The sequence below is a fragment of the Belonocnema kinseyi genome, chromosome 8 (assembly GCF_010883055.1).
Source record: "Belonocnema kinseyi isolate 2016_QV_RU_SX_M_011 chromosome 8, B_treatae_v1, whole genome shotgun sequence".
In the NCBI taxonomy this organism is placed as follows: Eukaryota; Metazoa; Arthropoda; class Insecta; order Hymenoptera; family Cynipidae; genus Belonocnema; species Belonocnema kinseyi.
Genome location: NC_046664.1, coordinates 83,103,015 through 83,127,490, shown reverse-complemented (window position 1 = coordinate 83,127,490; position 24,476 = coordinate 83,103,015). Strand labels below are relative to the sequence as shown.

Sequence of the window (24,476 nt, the reverse complement as noted above, 5' to 3'; positions counted from 1 at the left end):
TCAAGGCCTCCCATGTGAAGAGGGAACAGAAAGAATTCTAATTCCCTCTTTGTTTTCGCTGAATAAGAGCAAATTGATAAAATTCCTTACTTTATTTTATTGTCGCGCATTTCTTAAATCAACTAGCATCATCAATCGTGCGCGTGTAGCTTTACAATTTAAGGGGGGAAATAATTTTTAGTACAAAGTTACATTTTTAAATATATATTTATTTATAAAAATTATATTTATAAACTTACATATTTTATATATATTATATTTATTAATAAATATTTATTTATTATTTATAAAGATTTTAAATGTGTCGAAAAAGAATCGAGAAAGTTTTAAAGAACATTTTTTTTATTTCACAAAATCTTACGAAATATTAGGGAAACTTTAAGTCAGTTTAAAATATATTGAGGTCTTCTGGAAGTTAGGAAGACATTCTAAAATATTTCCTAAGTTGGTTTCTTAACTTTTTTAAAGTGTGAAAAAGTTTACCAAATGCTAAGAACCCAATTATTTCCCACTATTAAAAAATAGTTTTCTATTACAATTTTTTGTTTATCAATAATGTTTAGACACATTTAGAAATAAATCTTATAATGAATTTTCAACAAAGTAGTTTAACTTTTGAACAAACAGTTGAATTGTTAACCATAAGAAGATGAATGTACAACAGAAAATGGAATATTTGATACTTTGATCGAAAAAGATTTTTATTTTAAATAAAAAACATTTAAAAAATACGAATTTTTAACAAAATAATAAAAATCCTCAACAAAAACAGATAAATTTTCAACCAGAAAGTAAATTTTAAACCAAAAATATTTAATTGCTGCTAAAACGACGATTCTTCAACAAAATAATTATATTTTTCATCAAAGAGATCAATTTTCCACCAAAAAGATGAATTCTTGACAAAAAAATTAATAGTTCGTATATTTAAAATAAATTTATTTTAGTTTTAAATCATCCAAAACCTACGAAATTTCAACAAAAAAGTTGAACAAAAATAGATGAAATTTTGACCAAAGGAGATGAATTTCCAAACCCAGTTTTCCTATATTGCTTGAGAAAGATTATAGGCATAAAAAATCACTTCAAATTTTGCCAGGAAAATCGTAAGAAAAAAATCTGTAGTACATTTTGCTTAAATTTTTTTTAATAGCTTCAAATCTTTTAAAATGAATGATTCGAGAGTTTTTCAATATTTTTAGAATTCTTTTAAAAGGTTTTGAAATTTTTTTAAGTTTTCGTTATAAATTCATTGTTTAAAGTTAAAAATCATTTCAAATTTTCCCAGGAATTTTGCGAATTTTTTTTTTAAATTCTTTTAAAACCTTTCAAAATTCTGAAAAAGCTTCTAGATTTTTAGTTAAAAACCATAAAAAAATTTACATTTCGTTTTAAATTTCTTGAAATCGTTTGAAATTTCAAATTATTTTTGAAATTCTATCACAGCTTCTTAGTATCTTTTAAAATTAATGATTGCAGATTTTTGTATCGTTATTTTTAGAATTCTTTTGAAAGGTTTTGAAATAATTGTAAATATTTGAAAATCAATTTTAAAAGTAAAAAGTCATTTGAAATTTTTCCGGGAATCTTATAAGATAAATTTTGTTTTCTCTTGAAAAAATGGTTTCTAATTTTTATTTATTTTTTAAATTCTTTCAAAACTTCTAAATACGTTTTGAAATGCATAATTGCAGATTTTTTCTATGTATCTTTAGAATTCTTTTAAAAAGTTTGAAAACCTTTTAAGCGATATTAAGAAAAATGTTTTATTCTCTTGAGAACTTTCAAGATTCTTAAAAAGAGTTAAGTTTTCGTTCGAAACTTTCAAAGGTCACCTTATGTTTTAAATTTGTTGTAATCGTGTTATGTTTAAAATTATTTTCGTATGAAAAGTCTGAATATCTTTTAAACTTACAGGAAGTTTTCATAAAATAATGTAACTTTATTAACTTGAACTTTTTGCAAATCTTCTACATCCTTTTCCGAAGTTTCAGGAAATTATTTTAATTGTTCATATTTTCATTATTTCAAAAAAATAATAATTCATTTTTAATTTCCACTAGAATCTTAAAAAAAATTATTTTCTTTGACAAATTAAAAAAAAATCTTCTTTCGGTATTTTCAGAAATCTACATTTTGTTTAAAATTTTTTTAAATCTTCGCAAGATTGGAATTATTTTTGAATATTTTCAAAAATTCCAAATATCGTTTGCAATCATTCAAAAGTTGTCCTCACCATTCTTTAAAATTGCGCAAGTTTTAAAAAATTGTCTTAGAATCTTCCAGATTATTTTTTAACATATTTTGAGATCTTAAAAAATGAAAATTAGTATTTATCCGACAATTTTATTTTTCCATTTCTTTGATAGTCTGGAAAAATTTACAAATCATAGTGTGGTAAAAAAATATTATGAACATAATTATGTCCCAAGTCCCAATATTAAAAAAGACATTAACAAATAGAATTTTTCTCTTTTATCAATAATGTTTAGAATTAAAACTTCTCATTCGGAAATTGTATGTTTCAACTTCACTGTTCGGTCAATGACCTTCAACGCCTACAATCTCCATCTTCAAGCTTTGAAAACTGAATAATTTTAAAGAGGCCTTGAAAAAGATTTTTTTTAAATTAAGTATTCAAAGCTGCACTATTTTAAACATGAAAATTATATAAATTAAACATTTCGCACTCAGAAATACCTAACAAAATTAAAATACAAAATTCCTCCGAAGCTAAATTTATGAATACAAAATTTGACCCCATTCAAGTAATTAAAAAGTTTGAAAATTAAAAAATTCTCTCTTCCAGACCAGAAAAAATTAAAAACCGAACTTTCTTCCCTCCTAACTCAATAAAAATGTTAAAAATAAATAATGTCCATTTTTAAATTCAGAAATTTTTTAAAAATAAATTGCCCTCTTTTTATGTTTAAAAAAAATGTAAAAGTTACAGAATTTTCTCCTCTTTAGCTCAATAAAAATATTAACCAAAATATTTTTAAAAAAAAATGTTCTCTTCCAATTAAAAAAATAAAATTATAAAGTAAAATTATTTTAAAAAGTGTTAAAAATACACCAGTTTTCTTTTTTTTCAATCTAGAAAAAATTTAAAATTAAAGTTTTCAAACTCGTTAAAAATTAATATATTAAATTGCTTCTAATTTTTTATTTTATATTGTCAAAAGTTTGATAAATTTATGAATTTTAATTTTAAATTTGGAAGAATTCTGGTAATTTTTATGACTTAATAAAACATTTAATACTTAAATTGGAAAATATTTCACGCTAGGAAATTTTGATTTTTTAATTTTAATAATTTCCAAAAATGGATGTTAACCAGGAAAATATCTCCCCAAATAGTTAGAATTACCTTAAAACAATAAATTTTAGAACAATGTTTTTTTTTTATAATTATGAACATTGTTTTTTATTATAAATTTTTGTAATGAGAAAAAAATAAAATCTTTGAACAAAACTTTTGGATAATTATAAAAATTAGGGACCAGCTAAGCGTTCATTGGGCCTGTCTATTCAGTTTCCCAAATTTACCTGTTCCCAATTTTTATAATTGCAAAAAACAAAATTTCAGAAAAAAAGCTTTTTATAATTGTAAAAATTATTTTACATTTTAAGTTTTTATAATGAGAAAAAAAGCCACAACAAAAATGTTCAAAACGATCTGTTTTGTTAATTTTATTATAAAAAACTAGGGAGCAGGTGAATTTTAATTAGTGCTTATTCTATTTTATTATAAATTCAGAAGTTGCGCAAAAATAATGTCACAAACATGATTTGGATGTTATCGCGGATTTTTAAATTTGTTATGCTTTTAATATTATTATCGTTTCATAAAACGATGTAATCAATTTTCTTTGTTATTTCAATTCCAAATAATATGTAAGAAAAATAGTATGAAGATCGTTTAACAATACAAATTTAAATTTATCTGATTTATGATTAATTCGAAATTCACGCTAATCGTGGAATTTTTTTGCACGCAATATTGAACTTTCTAGAATCGTATGTAGGTGTCGCAGTAATAAAATCCGCACATATGCTAATTCGAGGCATGAAACCGAATTAAATCAATAGCGTTGACTCACGCATACAACTCACGCGTGTCCGCCCACCCCAATATTGTATACAATCAAACATGAGAAAGAAATTACAAAATAAATTATACAATTTTAAACGTATATGTAACAATTTCATTGAGCCGTTTGGTTGCGAGATAAATTTTAATCGTTCGATTTTGGTTAGCAATCAGCTGAAAAATAATCAAAACAAATAGAAATGGGGGAATCGCAACAAAATAGAATTTGTTCTAATTCCGAGCTCGATAATTTTTTATAACTCAATATGAAACTGCAATTTGAAAAAAAAAATTTAACCGTTCTGAAGGAAAACAATTTGTAATGACTTTTAAAAGCTTTTCGCCTGGGGTGATTGCTAGAGAGATTGATCAGCGGCCTGGGACCTTGAGTGCTCTAAAATAGAAAAGATTTATGCTATTGTATTTAACCATTTTATAGAAGAATCTTTTTTTTTGTTTGAAATTAAATTTTTTATCTGAATATTTAACTATTCATGTTTGTTTGTTAAAAGTTCCAGTTTCTTGTTCAAAATTGACGTATTTAGTTGAAAAAATATTCTTTTTGCTAAAAAATTCATCTTTTCGCTCAAAAATTCAACGGATTTAAATTTTTTGTCTCCCTTGACTGAAAAATGTTTCTTTGATGAAAATTAAACTAATGTTGAAAATTAATTGTTTTTAGTTGAATTTCACTATTCCTTATTAAAAATTAATATAACTTTTGGTTAAAATATTAACTAATATACTTTTTTTTAGAATAAATATTTTTTTGAATGAAAATTGAACTACGTGGTTGAAAGTTAAGCTGCTTTATGAAAAATTAATTTTTTTCTTTAAAGATTCATCATTCTGATTGAAAATTTATGACGTTTGAAAATATAATATTTCAATTGATTTTCTTAAAACTTTTTGATCACTGAAAATACAAATATTCCAATTTTGAATGAGAATTTAACTTTTTTTATTGAAAATACAGGTATTTTGTTTAAAATTCGTGAATTTGGGTTTTTTTAAACTGAAAATTTATCTTTTTTTGGTTGAAATTCAGCTACCTTTTTAAGACTTTGTTGTTTTTTTTTTTTAGATAAAAATTTAAGTATTTGGTTGTAAATTTGTCTTTTTTAGTTGAAAATTCAACTCTTTTACAAAAAATCCATGTATTTTGTTAAAAAATCGCCTTTTGGGTAGAAAATTCGTGGTGTTGTTTGCAAAATAATTTTCTTGCTTAAAAATTCACCGTCTTGGTAGAAGAATCAAGCGATTCAGTGAAATATTCATAATTTTAGTTGTAAATTCATCTTTTTAGTTAAAAATCTTTTTGCTTGAAAATTCAACAGCTTTCAATTTTTTGTCTCACTTGACTGAAAAATCTTTCTTAGATGAAAATTCAACTCATGTTGAAAAGTCGTATTTTTTGGTTGAATTTAAATACTTTTTATTAAAAATGAAAATCCTTTTTGTTCAAATATGAACTGATACACTTTTTTTGGAGAATACATATTTTTTGGAATGAAAATTTAACTACTTGTTTGAAAGTTAAACTGCTTTATTAAAAAAAATTTTTTTTTCTTTAAAGATTCATCATTCTAATTGAAAATTTCTGACTTCTGAAAATACAATGTTTTAATTGAGTTTTTAAAAACTTTTTCTCTACTGAAAATACAAATATTCCAATTTTGAATGAAAATTTAACTTCTTCTTATTGAAAAAACATGTATTTTGTTAAAAATTCATATTTTTTAATATTTTTTTAAACTGAAGATTTAACTATTTCAATTTTAATTCAAAGTTCATCTTTTTTAGTGGCAAATTCAACGACTTTTTTGAAAAGTTGTTGTTGTTTCTAGATGAAAATTTAAGTATCTTGTTGAAAATTTTTCTTTTTTGGTTTAAAATTCAACTCTTTAAAAAATCCATGTGGCTTGTTGAAAAATCGCCTTTTTGGGTAGAAAATTCATGGTCTTGTTTGCAAAATATTTTTGTTGCTTAAAAATTCACCGCCTTGGAGAAAGAATCTAGTAATTCAGTTAAATATTCATAATTTTAATTGAAAATGCATTTTTTTGGTTGATAAAAAAACAGCTTGTATTAAAACTTAAACTCTTTTGTCAAAAATTCACCTTCTTTGTTTAAAATTAATCGACAATTTAATCTATCGAAATTAATCTATTCCGGTTGACGATTGATCATTTTAGTTAAAAAATCATTACTTTAGTTAAAATTTTTTGCATGGCAAATTAATTTGTTCAACGAACATTTAACTATTCCATTTTTGGTTGAAAATTGTTTTTTTTTTTAAAGTAAATTAAACTATTTGTTTGGGATTTGATATATTTGAAGAAAGGTAGTATTTTTCTGGTAGAAAATTAATAATTTTGGTTAGAAATTCAACTATTTGGTTATAAATTCGTGAGAAATCTGGGAAATCTTTTTTTAAATGTGAACAGAGGTGAGGTGGTATGGATCATTCCGACAATAGCCGACTGAATCCGAAAGCCACCGAGTCTGTAGAATCTGGCGTGAGTTCTGATCGTAAATAGCGACCGAAATCTCGGAACTCCCGAATCTCAACTAAATCTTGGAAATATAAGAATTTTATCCTTACAGGTTGCTGCATTCAGAGTTTTAAGATTTCCGGATTTCATAGTGAATCAATGTAAGAGATTATTGAAAATTTATGATTCCTTTGGCACTCCTGACGTTCGGTACGCTCGAGTGGATAGTGGACCGCCATGGAATTGAGCATGAATATTTCCTTATCGGTCGAGTGATGTGTGGCGACCGAAATCTAACGGCCACAGCGTGGGGTCTTACACGTCTCGACTCTCGATAACGATAACGACGCGACGCGACGTGCGCAGAATGAGGTGTCTTAAACTCAATTAAAATTTTACATTTTCAACCAAAAAAATTAATTTTTAACAAAATACTTCAATTTTTTTATAAATATAGCTGAATCTTTAACCTAGAAGATTAATTTTTTAAAAGAAAAGGCGAATTATCAACAACATATATACATTTTTAACCAGTTTGTTAGATTTTCAACCAAGAAGATTAAATTTCAACAAAAAAAAATCTTTACAAAACAGTTTAATTTTGTACCAAATAGTAAGAGTTTCTTACAAACTGTTTAGTTTTCAAAGCGAGAATTTAAATTTTTAATAAAAAAAGTTCATTTTCAACCAATCAGATGAATCTTTAACAAAATACTTAAATTTTTAAACAGATAGCTGAATCTTCGATTAAGAAAATTAATTTTATACAAGAAAACTCGATTTTTCAACAAAATACATTTTTAACCAGATAGATGAATCTTCAACTAAGAATATTAATTTTAAATTAAAAACAAAAATTTTACAAAATAGTTTAATTTTGTACCAAACAATAGAATCTTCTACTTTTTTGATTAGTTTTTTAATCTAGAATTTAAATTTTCAAAGAAAAGGTTCATTTGCAAAACCAAAAAGATTAATTTTCATCAAAAGAGTTTAATTTTCAGTTTAAAAAAATTCAGTTTGAACCAAAAACAAGAAAAAAGATTAAACTAAAGTTTAAAATACGAATTTTCTGCAAATAGATTGAAATTAAAATAAAAAAGAAGAATTATCAATAGAATAGTTGAATTTTCAAACAAGAAGTATGATTTCTTAAAGAAATGTTTGAATTTTCCACAAAATAATTCAATATTTCACCAAATAATAATAGTGTTAAGCAAAAAAAAATCAATTCTTAACTAAAAATTTAGTAGTAGAGATTTTAACAAAAAATGACGAACTTTTAATAATAAATAAAAACATTTTTATTAACTATAAACTATAAACTTGTCTCGATTAAAAAAAATACACGGTGATAAAGTACTTTTTTTAGAAAGAAATTTTTTTTGTTTTAAGGTTCTTTTTGGTTGACAATTCATTTCTCTTGGTTAAAAATCTTATTTATCTGTTGAAAATTTAATTATGGGGATGAAAATTCGAATATTGGTTTTTTAAATTCAACTGTTTTGCAAAAAATGAACCCAGCCTTTGGCTGGATTTCTTGAAAGAACAATTTTTCTTGGTTAAAAATTCATGTATGTTGATAGAAATTTCATATTTTTTGGTTGAAAATCCAACTTTTTGTTTGAAAATGAATCTGTTTTGGTTAATACAAATATAATATTAAATAAAAAATAATACGTAAAAATCCTTTAAGGATTTAACTTATCGGTTGAAAATTCGAATTTTGTTTCGTTTCTGAATTCACTTTTTTAGCTGAAAATTTTAATATTCTAGTTTTCATAAAAAAATAATTAGATGCAAATTTGTCCTGTTGGTTAAAAAATAATATTTTCTTAGTTGAAAATTAAACTATCTGGTTAAAAATGCATGTATTTGTGTAAAAAAGCTTTTTTTCTATAGAAAATTAATCTTCTTTGTTGAACATTCATTTTTAAGTTTAAAAGTAAACAATACTGTTACAAAATTATTAAATTTTTTAAAAGTGACATATTTTTAATTCAAAATTTTAGGAATTTTAAGCATCTCAAATTAAATTTAATGTGTTGCCTATATTATTTTTATTTTATTTAAGGAATTTGACCCTTTTTTGTGAACAATCTCTTTATTTTTATAACTTGTTTACGGGTCAAATGTTCAATCGATTAAACGTAAAAATTATTCGAATTGTTTAACCGGTTAAACTATTATTATTGCAAAAAGGGCGTGGGAAAGCAGGAAAGGGCATGAGAAAGTAGGAAGGGGCGTGGGAAATTAGAAAGAGGCGTGGGAAATTAGAAAGAGGCGTGGGAAATTAGAAAGAGGCGTGGGAAATTAGAAAGAGGCGAGGGAAATTAGAAAGAGGCGTGGGAAATAAGAAAGAGGCGTGGGAAATAAGAACAGTTTATGAATAAAAGAAACCGATATCTGAAGGGTTTCTAAAGCGTAAGGAATTATTTATTAATACAGCATTGTTTTTCTGGGTATAACAATAAAATATTTATTGCCGAGATTGTTATTATGATAGTTTTGAAGACACAATAAAAAGCGAGCCGGGGAAGAAGATTTACTAGTGATTTTGTAGTTGCCGAGTGTAGCAAGGATCTTGAGCACGTGACCAACCTATCAAGTCCCTCCCGTATCATTCACGGCTCTTTCCTGCAGGACGAATGGGTCCTTTCCACAGGATACCGAGATTTCGATCAGCGTCAACTCGAGGAAAAATTTCCTCAGGTTTGCATTATTAATTCCAAAGGTTCCTTTCTCCACAAGATTCGAGGAGAATTTATTGAAGGACCTGATTGTTTATTAATCATTATTCGTTGTTTATTTTCTTCTGGCATATTTAGCCATTTTTTTCAATTTTCTCTTCGGGCATATTTTTTTCTCTTCTGGCATATTTTTTTCTCTTCCGGTATATTTTTCTCTTCCGAATCCCAAACAATGTTTAAACTATCTTGGATTAACCTTAATTTCTTTGCAATTAATTATAGATTATTTGAAAGCCTTTCGAATACAGCCGCAAAAGAAATTACGTTGACGATAAAATATGCCGGAATAGAAAATTAATGTCCTGCATATTTCGCCCGAAAACAATAATCTATAACTTCAACGTGATTTACTATAAAGAATAAAGATGATTACGCATTTCTCATTTTTCTCTAGTATTTCACGCAATTCACTTCCGCTCTTTTCAGACCTTCAGACATCGTATAATTTTGACATTTATCAACTTTTTTTTATTGTTCTTTTATTCTTGTATATATGAATCTTGAAAAAATCCGCTGAAGCTCTAAGAGTAAAATGTTAAGAATTCAAGCCAGATTTCAATCCTACGGTAGTTGAATGAACTTTTGTTGTTTAATTTTTTCAAATAGTTATTATTATTCGTATTTTAAACAATCTTTTTATTATTTCTCTTTTACATAATAATGAGGTTGATGATCATATTATGACTCTAAAGAGATTTTTAGTTGTTTAAAGAATTTTTGTAACTTCTAAGCTGTTTAAACAATAAGTATATGTTCAAATACGTAGCTCATTGAAAAAAAAATAGTAAAAGCGTATTTCATTAACATTTTTTCAATAAATTTGGATACTCTTATGTACTTTCTTTCTTCTTTACTGTATCCCTTAATTTTTTTTTAAATGCCATGGTTTAAAAAATTCAAAATTGTTTATATAATTTTTTTTGCTTAAAAATGTGAAAGTTGTAGGATACTAAGTTCACCAATTTTTATTTTATTTTCAACAAAATAGTGTAATTTTCAAGCAAAACAATGAATCTGCAACCATTATAATAAATTCGTAACAAAATAGTTCAACTTTCTTTTACTTATTTAAATTTTCAATTAAAAAATATTGTTATTTTAAATCAAAAACGCTGAAATTCAACATCAAAAAATAGTTCAACTTTCCATCAATTAGATGAATTGTCAACAAAAAAGATGTAATTTTAAATAAAAAGCAGTTTCGTTGAACCAAAGAAGATTTTTTAAAAATCATTCAAATTTCAACCAAAAATATCCATCTTCAGCCGTTTACTTGAATTTCCAACTAAGAAAATTTTCCAACAAAAATGGAATATTTACATTTTTAATTAGAAAAATTAAGTTTAAATGTATTTTAATTTCAATAAAGTAATCAGTTTTTGAACTAAAAAGATGAATTTCGAAATAAAAAAACAGTTTCTTGGCAAAATACTTCAACTTTCTACTAATGATATATAACAAAAATTCTAAAAAATTGGGAACAAATATTATATGGATTTTAAGGAAACCACCAATAAGTTATATTAAGTTGACGTCGAAAATTATCCAGATTTGAACTGGAAAAACTTGGGAATGACTTGAAATAGTCCGATATATGAAACATATTTTTTTTTGCTTTTTCTTGTAGGTGGGGAGGGGGGGGGGTGATATAAAAAAGTGTTTAGTCCGAAATTTCAGACATTTTAAGCCCTGCCTCATGCTGTTTTAAATTATCTCTTTCGGATTAGATATTTACTTGAAAGACTTAACTACATGTATGAAGTTAGCTTAAATAAAAAAGGGAGTTTAAAACTATTGAATTTTTAAACGAATAAAATTTTCTACTGGTTTAATATCTAATCGGTTAAATGTAGAAATGATTGAAATTGTTTCAGGCGGTCTAAGGATTATTATTATTTAGAAAGGGGCGTGGGAAATTTTAAAGGCGCGTGGAAAATTAGGAGGAGGCTGGGATAATAGAAAGGAGGGTGGGAAACTGAAAGGGGCACTGTTTTTTTAATTCGTGCACATATATTTCTGCGTAATTACTTTGAGAGCACCCCTATTATAATAAATAAACGGCTTATAAATAAAATAAACCAATATCGAAACAGTTTCTGAAGTCTAAGGAATTATTTATTAATACAAAATTGTTTTTATGCATATAACAGTAAAAAATTTAATCTCAAAATTAACAAAATTACAAATTAATACAAATTTACAATAATGCTAATACAATTCAACTTGCAAAAACCTGACTACCTAGTTTAAAGAAAAATGTTGAAAATTGCCTCGGGCACAAAAGAAATGAAATAGCGCCTAATTACATTAATACAATTTAGTTTCATCAATCATTCAAGACATTTCAAATAATCATTTTCCCTGCTTTTAGAGGACTTTGGCCTTTCAATCCTGTTTTCAATATAGTCGAAACATTTTTTTCTTGCTTTTTTCTGTAAGTGTAAGAGGGAGGGGTATCGGCATGCAAAATCTGTTGAGTCCTAAACTTGAAACATTTTAAGCTACAGGCGAAATGTCTAATCCGTTAAACATAGAAGATATTCGAATTGTTTAAGCCGGTCAAATTATTACACTTTGGAAAGGGGCGTTAAAAATTAGAAAAGGGCATGGGAAATTAGAAAGGGGCGTGGGAAATTGGAAGACGCATAGGAAAATAAGAAGGGGCTCTAGTTTTTTATCCAAACCATTATAATGAATTAACGGCTTATAAATAAAAGAACCCAATATCTAAACAGTTTCTAGAGCCTAAGGAATTATTTATTAAAACATTGTTTTTCAGGATATCACAGTAAAATATTGATTCCCAAAATTAACAATGATGGAAAGTAATATAAAGTAATAATAATGCAAATGGACTTGTAAAAATCTGACTACTTAGTTTGAATAAAAATTTTGAAAATTGCCTCGAGCAATAAAGAAATGAAAAAGCGTCTAATTCCATTAATATAATTTAGGTCCATCAATCATTCGAGACCCGAAAATTCCTTGTTCTTTTCCACGTTTCGGAACCATCAATCCTTCTGTCGTCGGCGAATGAAGTTGCTTCCTCATCCATTGCTCTCCTATCCTTTTGACGTTTTTATTCGCTCCCCGGCGACTCGTTCACAAGGTGTACTTGCTTATGAGACGAGCGGACAGACTCCATATAAAAATCGCAATACTCGAAGGTCCCCTTTCGGTTCTTGAATTCAAGCCGGAGGCAGTTTTCCAGATCGGCAGATCGGGAAGAAGAATGTAGAGGAAAAAAAGAAAAAAGAGAAAGCATTCAGTAGGATTTAAGGCTCCCATAAATCCGTTGAGCCATCCCTTAAACCCGCCTCGCAGTGGTCAGCTACCTTTTACCAGATTGTGCTCTCGATTCTCTCACTAGGTTTTCGTTTTCTCATTTCCATCGGCCAGAGGTCTTTTCCTCTATATGCATCGACTTTATGGCATCAAGTCTTAAATCTTGGAGAAAGGAAGGGTTTTAGAGACTATTACATTTTGCAGGCGGTACTCTTTTCGAAAGGATCAACTGATTTCTAAATTAAGGAGAAAGACTTATCGTCTAACTCGGTTTCTAAGTGGAAAAAGGGTTGGGAGCAGATTTAAAATCTTTTCTGCTGGAAATTTCTACATTTTACGTGATGCTATTATCAGTGATTTTTGACTCACGTTTCCCTCTTGTGACAATTTGTGATATTTCGGTGAGTAGATAGGCAGACTTGTTTCTAGGCGCGAGTTCACACCTTACTGAATTCGAGAACATTCTGCGGCTGAAGTGGTTCGTGTCCGTGATAAGTTTCTAGAATGTTCTTGAAGGATTTAATATTTTTAACCAAAAATTCAACTATTCTATGTTTTCTTGAAAATGTATCTTTTTTAGTTTGTTCGCAAAAAAAAACAACTGTTTGGTTGAAAATTCAACTATGGCTGAATGTTAAACTCTTTTCTTGAATATTCATTTTTTTAAGATTCATAATTTTGTTTTAAAATATATCTCTGCTTGAAAATGTAACTGTTTTGCTAAAACAATTAAACAATTCGGTTTAAAATTAATCTTTTTTGTGGAAAATTCATCATTTTGATTAAAAAGTAAACTACTGTGGTAGAACATTTAACTTTTTGATTAGAAATTAAAATTTTTATTTCAAAATTAAACTATTCTCTTGGAAAATTTGTTATTTAAAAATGTAACTATTTCATTTTTGGTTAAGAATTTTGCCAATATAAATGGAAAAATCAACTATTTGTTAACAAATTCACTTATTTTGTTGAAAATTCGTCTATTGGAGCACAAAATTAATCTTTATTGTTAAAAATGCATCATTTTGGTAAAGCATTAAACCAGACTTGTAGAAAATTAAAATTTTTAGTCGAAAATTAACCTGTTTATTTGTAATTAAACTATTCTGTTGAAAACCAATTTTTCGGTTAAAAAATTATGTTTAATATCTGAAAATGTAGCTATTTCATTTATTGTTGAAAATTTTCTCATTAAAAATTGAAAAATCAACTATTTGGTAGAAAATTCTTTATTTTGTTAAAAGTTCGTTTATTTTAGCAAAAAATTCAGCTATTCGGATAGAAAATTAGTCTTTTTTTAATTCATCTATGTTGTTTCACTGGCTGGCAGTTCTTTTTTTAAATTAGTTTTCTTCAATTTAAAATTAAACTCTTCTATTTTGTATTAAGGATATATATTTCTGCATTCAAAATTCAACTATTTGGTTGAAAATATATGTTACAATTTAACAAATTCAGCTATTCGTAAAAAAATTTAACTATTTGGTGGGAAGTTTATTTATTTTGTTCAAAGTGAACTTTTTAGTGTTCCTTAGTCACTTTTTCAACTTTTTCATAATTATTTTCAAGGAGGGTAAGCAAGCAGAAATTATGAAATAAAAAAAAGCTCAATGCGGGAAAGGACAGTAAAGGAAGTTGGGAGAAATGTATGGTGGGGAATTAGGCTTCGTGGGGGGAAATGAGCGGAGATGAGTAGGGGAATCTATAGGAAATTAGGAGAGAATTAACGAAAAATTATGAGAGAGAAAGTAAAAGGAATGAGGAAAATGAGAAGTGGAAGAATAAAGGAAAGGGAGGTAGGGGAATTCATGTAGGGAAAGTAGCTGAAATGAGGGCAGGGGAAGTAAAGGAGTGAGAAGAAATATGGTGTGGGGAAGTTACGGGAAACAAGGGAAGGGAAAGTGAAGTAAATTATGGGAAATGAGGGTCCGGGGAAAGAAGTGTTAGGGAAGCAGGCGATGGGAGTAGGAGGATTTATGAGAGGAAAGTATGAGAACTGAGGGGAGAGGAAGTTAAGGAAGTGAAGAAAAACATGGTGTAGGGAAGTGACGGGAAAATGAGGGGAGGATAGATAGTTCCCCTACTTATCCTCCCCTCATTTTCCCGTCACTTCTCTACACCATGTTCCTCTTCACTTATACATATGGTTTGGGGAAGTGACGGGAAATAAGGGAAGGGAAAGTGAAATAAATTTTGGGAAATGAGGGTCCGGGGGAGAAGTGTTGGGGAAGCAGGAGATGGGAGTAGGAGGATTTATGAGACGAAAAGTAAGAAAATTTAAGGGAGATGGAGTGAAGGAAGTGATGAGAAAGATGGTGTAGGGAAGTGACGGGAAAATGAGGGGAGGATAAGTAGGGGATGTTAGAGGAAAGTAAGCGAAGTAAAGAGAAATGAGAGGAGGATTAGCAGGGAAATCTAGAGGAAAATAGGGGCGGGAAGTGGGAGATGTAAGGCAAAATGAGGGGAGGTGAAGTGGAAGAAGTGAGAGGGATTGAGGAGAGCGCAGTAGGGGAATTTATATGATAAAAAGTAGGGGAAATGAGGCGAGGGGAAGTTAAGGAAATGAGGAGAAAGATAGTTCAGGGAAGTCGGAAAAGTGGAAAATTAAATGTGGAAGTGGAGAGAAAATGATACTTCATCCTCTGAGGAAGAAGTTGGGGAAGACAGGGGAAACGAAGTTTATAGTATTGGAAGGGGAAGTAGGGGAAGGAAATTATGGGAAGAGGAGGTTTGAACGACTTAATTAAAGTCTTAATAGGCTACGAACTTGAGCTGTTTTACGATCCATTTCGTATTCTGGTGAAGGTTCAGGGTTCAATAAAGTCAGGAGTGGCTTTGTAGCTATTTTCTTCGATGCTAATAATACAGACAGTGTTTTAATAAAATTTGGATTCACTGATAGGGACTTAGATCACGCAAAAAGGAGCGAAACTGACTATATGAGATGAAGCGAGACACAGAAATTTTGGTGGGAAGGTTGCATCGAAGGGTGGAGAACTATTAAGAAAAGAGCGATTCTGGACAGATGTGCGACTATCGATTTGCTACGCACTCAGTTTGAATGGTTCTCTTATATTCTTATAGTCAGCATTGTATAACTATAACATAACTCGTATCTAGAATTGTCAATACCATTTTCAGTATATTAAGGAGTATATTATAGTTCACAAAGACCACCCACGTTTTCATTCACGTCTCAAGACTATCAGGTTTTCTTTTTAAAAAGGAATTTAATGTCAAAACTCTACTTCCCATAGTTATTTTTCAACACTTTTAGTATCTTAGTCATAAAGTAATCATTTTTAATCCACTAAATTGCTGAGGACAATAATTTCAATAATCATTTATTTCAAAAGAAAAAAGATATTATACGGAACGAAAGGAGTAAAAAAAATGCAAGCAAAAAAGCAAGATTTTCAACCAAATAGTTGTTCCTTTAAACTAACAGTTAAGATTTCAAGTCAAGAAGACCATTAAATATGAATTTTTAATTCAAACGGAAGAATTTTTTTTACTAAAGAGTTCAACTTTAAACCGAAAAAGATCACTGTAATAAAGTAGTGGAATATTCCTCAAAATAATAAAAAATTATAATAAAATAATTGGATTTTTAACGAAATAATTAAATTTTTAAGAAATAAATTGATTTTTCAACGAAGTAGTTAAATTTTAACAAAAGATTTGCACCACTGGCAGAAAAAGATGAATTTAATAAAGTATTTGAATTTTCATCAAAATAATACATTTTTGGATAAAAGAATTGAATGTTTAACAAAGTAATTAAATTTTTAACAAAAGATGACGGTAATAAAGTAGTTACATTTTTATCAAATTTATAAAATTATTGAATTTTTTACGAAACATTTGATTTTTTAACAAAATCAATAATTTTTAACATAAGAATTAAATTTGTAACAAAAAAATCATTTTTCAACAAAACAGTTGAATTTTTAACCAAACAGTTGAATTTCCTAGACAAAACGATGCATTTTTCAAAGATAGTTGAATCATCAGTTCTAAAAGTTGAATTTTCAACAAAAAAAGATGACTTTTCTACTATAAAAAAGAAATTTCAACCCAAAAATGACGAATTTTCCACAAGTAACTGAAAATTCTTAATGAATTTTCAAGAAAACAATGATTCAGCCAAAAAGATTAATTTTCTACCAAAAGAGAAGATTCTTCAACAAAATACATAAATTTTCAAACAAATTATTAAATTTTAAAGCCGGAAAGACTAAATATCTGCATAATATGCAAATTTTCATCCTGAAAATACGATTTTTAAACAAAAAAATTAATGTTATACCTAACAAGACAAATTATCAACAAAATAAATACATTTTTAACAAAAAAGATGAATTTTCAAGAAATAAGATTAATTTTTTCCAAAAAAGGCAAATTTAAAAAAAAATACATGAATTTTTATCCAAATTGATGAGTTTTCAAATAAAAAAGCACGCGTTTAATCAGTTTCATTTTATACTACAAAAAGATTAATTTTCCACGAAAAATGGAAGTCACATTTTCAGCTGAAACAATAATTTCCAACCAAAAATTAAACGAATTTCCAAAAGGATACTTAAATTTTTAAACAGAGATCAATCTTTGACCACAAAATGAATATTTTGCCAGGAAAGTTAACTTTATACTACATGGTTTCATTTTGAACCAAATAGTTAAATTCTCAACCAGAAAGATGCTTTTTCAACAAATAATATTAATTTTCTACGAAAAATACAAATTCTCAACAAATCACATGAATTTTTACCAAATAATATACATTTCTAATAAGATAGTTCAATTTTGAACTAAAAAAACATCTGTTTTCCACCAAAAATGAAATTTTCAAATTTCCAATTTAAAAACTAGTTTCAAACCAAAAATTAAATGAATAATCAACAAGGTAGCTAAATTTGCAACTAAAAAGATGAATTTAATAAAACAGCTATATAAGTGCTATATAATGACAGTGAGTAATGACGTTCGGGAAATCAGCAACGATAATCGAAATTCGAAGCGAACCCAATGGGATTTTATCGCTAATCAAAAACATTAACTCGTTCGAGGTTCTACTGCTCTAAAAGCATTAAAAAAAGCAGAGCAAAAAGGGATTTATGGGTGGCCATTGGTGAACGCAATAGCTATCGGGTTAAATCGCGTGAAATACAGCTTTCAGTTTTCACCACACTGGAGCAATGCAATTATTGATGGGAAAATAGTCTGAATACAAAACGGCAGTTCAATTCAAAAGGGCGCAATCAATGTAGCGTGCAACACACTTGAATTTAAATTCATGAATAATTCCGCTCGAAAGATCCGCGGCCTTTGTCCTTCGCACCTCTTCTGTGTTGGATGCTTGCTTGCTTTAACGATATCCTATTTATCGGATTCACCCTGCACGCCTGGCTTCAATTGATGTTCCCTTCGTGTCAACACTCAATAAACGATTTCCAGTTTCTTGTTTTAGAAATTTTTTTGTATTTTTCAAAATTACTAGATAAGCAGGTAGGTTTCTGGATTACGAAACCTACCTTGCCGGTTTCCAGAAAATTCTGCAGCTGATTTGGATTATGTCCGTGCTAAATTTCTAGAATATTTTTCGTTCTAGAAGGATCCTAATGACATCATTGCAAAGTATTGCGTAATTTTGAGAGATGAACTTGCGTAAAAAACTTTAAGGTTAGTTATTATCTCAATTAAGCATTTGGCGTAAACGCTTTAAAAATTATATTTTGATTTATCCTCGTTTTTCTCATAACTATATGACACAGAAAATGCAAGGGCAAATCCAAATATAACCTTGAGCATGTTTACGCGAAATGCTTCATTAAACATTCACGTGAACACTTTGGAGGTTATATTTTGAAGTCATAAAATATCCTTGTTTGTCTAAACCATAAGATGCACGGATATGAACATTTTTTATCGAACCTAGATAAGCAGGTAGGTTTCTAGATTACGAAACCTACCTAACCGGCTTCCAGAAAATTCTGCAGCTGATGTGGTTCGTGTCCGTGCTAAGTTTATAGAATTTTTTGAGTTCTAGAAGGATCCTAATGACACCACTGCAAAGTATTGCGTAATTTTGAGAGATGAACTTGCGTAAACAACGGATGTGAACTTGTTTTCTCGAACCTTTGAGTTTTCAGGTTTAAAACTCAACTTTTTTTTGAAATTTTTTCTTTTTGGGCTCTTAAATCTGTAATTGATTGAAACGAGAACTAATGACAACTGCCTTTTTCTACAAACATTTTGAGATATAATTTTAGTGTAATAATAATAATAATAATTTTAATTTAATAACTAATTTGTTTTTTCTTTCATTGACCGTATTTTTTTTTATTCTTGCAGAGGGAGGCCACGCAACGAGATGTGGAACGAGAGCGACGACTACGAATGGAGGCAGAGGCTCGAAGTCGTGAGGCTACGGCCGAAGCCGAACGAGCACGCTCCAGGGTTCATCATCTTCAGAGAGAGTTGGTCCGGTAAGAAAATTTTCTCGAATATTTTCCGCAACATGAAAAACAAAAAAAGTTTACTGATTCAAAATAAAAAATTTAAAGATTTTTCTCAAAAGAAGTCTCACACGAAAACTCTGTAGAAATTTTTTTTTATCTTTAAAATCTTAAGGGATTCCCAAAATATAACGAAAAGCGTCTAAACTTGTCTGCTTCGAATTTATTTTAGTCTGCTTAAGCAGTGATGTCGGGCGCAAAGTGAGGCATAAAAAACGTCCGTAGACAAATTGATTTTCAGACTTTTGTTTGTTTATTTAATAAAGAAAATAAATAAAAATGACTGTTGAAGTATAACGGGTTTTGAAAAATGCTTTGATTTAATCAAAAATACCTAAAAAACTGAAAGCATTTATCCAAAACAGATGTCCTATAGCAATGCAAATGTTAAACATTTATTGAATTTGTTACAAACAAACAAGTGAATGAAAAAGATTTCCTGGAGATTGGTGGCCATGCGTCACTTGATTCGCACTAAATTTTAACAATTTATAGACAAAAAAAGATTTTTCAGTTGAATTCATAAAATTTAATAAATAATTTTTTTACTCTAAAAGCAATTTTTATAAAAAAAATATCCTTATCAGGTATTTTCTATGGAATAAATAACGTTTTTTTCTTTGGAATCGATCACATATTATTTTGTAATGAAATCTAAGTATAATATTTGGCCACTAAATAAAAATTAATAATTGTTAAAACTACCTTAATTAACAAATGCACTATATGGATATTTTTGGAGGTACAAACTTGATTTTTTTTTTGCAATTAACTGTAAATAACTAACTTCTAAATTTTAAAAAACATTTTGTTTACAGTTAACACTTTTTAATTGTAAAAAACGATAAAATTTCATAATTGCTTAAGCAAAATTAATTAACAAATGCTTTATTTGGCTATCCACTATTTTTATTTTTATTAACAATTTAATTGCGCAGCCATACACGGTACATAATAAAAGTTTTTTACAAGTATTCCACAAGATATTATGAAATCAAACTAATAAATTAAGTAGTAATTAAGTTTCTTCAATAATTTATCCATTTTTATGAACTTATGGCAAGGAATTATTACTAAATAATTTTAATTATATTCCAGAAGAGAAAAAGATTTTAGTTTACAAATGCATAAGCAGATAAAAATTTGTTTACTGCAAGTTTAAATGCTGTAAAATAGACAAATAATGCATTTTTAATTAAGCTTGGTTAAACAATTCTCAAATGTTACAGATTCATAGCCAAAAATCATTGTTAAATAACTGGCTCTTAATTTCATGAAAAAGCGGTATTTTATTAATAAATACATAAAATGATAAAAATTTGTTTAAACAATTGTTGTTTACAATTATAAATTTTTAACTGCCAACAAAATGTTCTTTAAAATTTAGAACTTAGTTATTTACAGTTAATTGCATCGAAAAAATCAAGTTTGTACCTCCAAAAATATCTATATAGTGCATTTGTTAATTAAGGTAGTTTTAAAAATGATTCATTTTTATTTGGTGGCCAAATATTATTCTTGGTTTTATTGACAAGTAATATGTGATCGATTCCATGGAAAAAGCTTTAATTATTCCATCAAAAATACCTGATATAGATAATTTTCTATAAAAATTGCTTTTAAAATAACAAATTACTTATAAATTTTCATTAATTCAACTAAAAAACTCCTTTTGTCCGTAAATTTTTCAAATTTAGTTCCAACCAATTGGCGAATCGCCCCGAATCTCCACGAAACCATTTTCATTCACTTAGTTCTTTGTAACAAATTCAATACATTTTTTAACATTTGCATAGCTATTAAAAATCTTTTTTGAATAGTTGCTTTCGGTTTTCAAGGTATTTTTGATCAAATTAAAACATTTGTTTAAAACCGTATTTCATTTTTGTTATTAAATAAACAAAAATTTAAAAATTGGCCATGACAGTTCGATGTGTAATTTTATTAGTTTTAAGTTTTAAATAAGTTAAAAGCGGATAATAATTGTCTTCTGAAAATCAATTTTTCCAATGACACAAGCTAAAGTCGAGGTAAAAAAGTACAAAATTCGGAAAATTATTGAATAAAAAAAAAACTTCTCACGTGACATATCCTCTTCAAAAAGTGAGAAATATCCCTAAAGTGATCATTCGATGCGGAATTTAATAAGCTTTTTCCCAATTTCATAAAATGCCCAGCTTCAATTCCGATCGAGTTATTGGTTCTCGAAGTCATCAGGGTATGTACAAGTACTTAAAATTAAGAGAAAGAATTTCAACTTGTGCAATTTTCTGCATCATTTGAGTGGAATTAAAATTTTTTTTCATCCTTAATTTTTCTTTTTAATGCCATGCACTAAAGATCTTTTCGACTTATCGAAACGTTTCCGAAAGTTAAAGTACCGCAGCAAGCGGGTAGTGAAAATCGGTTATTTTACGCGCGGAGCCGCAAACGGCAGGTACTTTATTTCCCGGCGACCCGATAAAAGTACACCTTGTAACGTATAAATAAGGAGCCCGCGATCCCACGGATCCGGTGGTAAATCACCGATATTGGCCGACCGCCAATAACGCACACCTTCCACGAGCGCTGACCCTGGATATTATTGAGCAAACCGAAAACGAATCGCTCCTTTCTCCTGTTAAAATTCGCATATAAGCAGTAAGCACTCTCAATCGACATTTGGCCATGATAAGCGATTTTTCGGAAATTTACTAGGGTAAAGTAAAGTTTTCTGTGACAGGTGTTGTAACTTCCAACCTTTTGCTGGACCAGAAGTTTTCTTCTGTTTGGTGAAAAGGATTCAATAAATTTTCGTTTACACGAGGTCTGCCCGGAAAATATCAGTTTAATTTAATTTCGGGATCAAATTGATCAACTTGAATTTAATGTGGTCCATGGTAAATCTTATTCTTCGAAATTTCGTTCATTCCAGAAGAAACTGGACAGAAATAATTAGGAAACTTCCTTCTCTCGAAAAAGAAAAGTTTGACTCAGGGGAATGAACTTGAAAATTAAGAGTGTCTGGTCCAGGTACGATCGAGATTCGATAAAGCTTGTTCTCGAATTGAGGACCTTAAGCTCGGTGTTTCGAAGTTCGTAGAGACACTCATCCCTTCGACGTAGTGGCTGAAGGAAGGATCGAACAGGGTGTTTTTGCTAAACCAGACCTGGCTTGGTGGAAAATCCACGAGGGCTGAGAGTTTAGGGACATTGTTCCATGAACAAGTACGGATCGATGCCAGAAAGCTTTAAGGGTACATGGTCACACGGGCCTTTTAAATGCGACAGCCACCCTCACTATATAGCTACAATCAGCCCCTATGGAGTTCTGGTTCGCTCCCTAAACACCATATCTACGTCGAGTGCAGTTACGATCTTCGGTTGTTAGTCCAAAGTTGCAGCTGCACCACTTGGGGTATGGTCAGGAAATAGTAATTGACCATTATGTCATGAGGCAAGTTTCTTTTTTTAGGGTAGGTCTAAATTCTTAATAGCCTGTTGAATCATGATGGTCCTTAATAGTATAATTTGTACAAATTCGTCTCATAATTGCGCAACATTTTCTGACTGCGCCGGGAGTGTTTACGCGAAATGCTTAATTGAGATAGTGAATAACCTTGAAGTTGTTTAGGCAAATTCATCTCGCACAAGTGCGCACTAGAACGGACATAACTGTTGAATAATGATGGTCCATACTATGATTATTGCTACAATGTTTGGATCTTAATGAAATTGTTTACCCGAAATGCTGAATTGAGATAATGAATAGCCTTGATGTTGTTTACGCAAATTCGTCTCCCACAATGGCGCGATAACATTTTTCACATCACCGAGGCCCTTTAAGAAAATTCTAGAAACTTAGCACGGACACGAAGTTTCGAATGATGATGGTCTATACTAGGATTATTGGTACAATAGATTAGCTACTTAAGAAAAGTGTTTACGCGAAATGCCTAATTGAGAAAATGAATAACCTTGAAGTTGTTTGCGCAAATTTGTCTCTCACAATTGCGCGCTATCATTTTCTGACGTCACCGTGATCCTTTAAGAACATTCTACAAACTCAGCACGGACACAAACTGTTAAATAATGAGTTTCCGTACCAGGATTAGTGGTACAGTTATAGGATACTCAAGAAAAATTGCTTACGCAAAATTCTTCATTGAGATAAGAATAACCTTGAAGTTGTTCACGCAAATATATTTCTCACAATGGCTTGATATCATTTTCTGACATCAGCGAGACCCTCTAAGAACATCCTAGAAACTTAGCACTGGCAAAAACTATTGAATAATGATGGTCTATACTATAATTATTGGTAAAATAATTGGCTTCTTAGGGTAAGTGTTTACACGAAATGTTTAATTGAGATAATGCATAACCTTGAAGTTGTTTATGCATAATCTGATATCAACTAGCGTTTTTGATATCAGTGAGACAAATACTGAAATGATACCGTTGGTTTCGCAGCCAAAGTTTGGGGATTTAGCTTATTCCTGTAAACTAGGATTCTAGTTTCCTACTATCGTTAGGGAGAGTTAAGCTCTAAGTACACACTTAAGCTTCGTTTGTAACACCTGAACTAAGGTGTTGAAGGTCGTAAAGATGAGAAGTAAAACCTCCACTATAACTCTCAGTATACGACGTATTTCATTTTATTGATCAAGCAGTTATTGCCGTCCCTCGTTAAAAAAAATAGATTATGTAGCTGTTATTCCGGAAACTAGTGATCTTACTGCCCTTTCTGATGTTGCAAAATTTTATGCAGGAGTTTTATTGGACTAAAAAATGTGAACTTATAATCAAGAATGGTTCAGTTATATTTTTGGGGAGAAAATTAATTTTTACACAATGAAACGAATTTGTAACTAAAGAAGATTTACAACGAAATTTAATTCTTAGCCAAGCAAATCGATTTTTAAAAATAAGAAAAAAAATGAATTTTCAACCAAAATGATAAATTTTCAACAAAAAAGATTATTTTTGTACCAAAAAAGAGGAATTTTCATTGATGCAAAATCTTGTTAAATAAAACAAGAATTCAACGACCAAATTTGGACCACAATAAATAAACAAAAACCAAAAGTCCTATTGTAATCTGAAAAAAAAACAAATAAAATTTTCGGACAAAAATAAAAAAGAGGAAAGAAAATTGAGAAGGCACCCAACCACATCCCCTTCCTTCTCTTTTTCTTTCTTTCGTCTTTTTTATTTTTATTATCATCAAATTACAAACAAATAAAAAACATAAATAAATAAATTTGCGTCACCAACATTATTATTTTTCTTGCCTTGATAAAGGTACTGTACGAGTACCGAAATTTTGATAATGCAAATTTATTTATTTACGTTT

The 24,476-nt window shown here is 28.9% G+C and overlaps 1 protein-coding gene across 4 annotated transcripts in view; it reads left to right on the top strand.

The window, feature by feature from the left end:
* The window catches only part of LOC117179165, a 717,982-nt gene that overhangs the window by 596,155 nt on the left and 97,351 nt on the right, over positions 1-24,476 (top strand). For all 4 annotated transcript variants that reach the window (XM_033370882.1, XM_033370879.1, XM_033370881.1 and 1 more), the window contains one exon: positions 18,978-19,111. In XM_033370882.1, the coding sequence (XP_033226773.1) occupies positions 18,978-19,111 (134 nt within the window). The remainder of the gene's footprint in view (positions 1-18,977; positions 19,112-24,476) is intronic.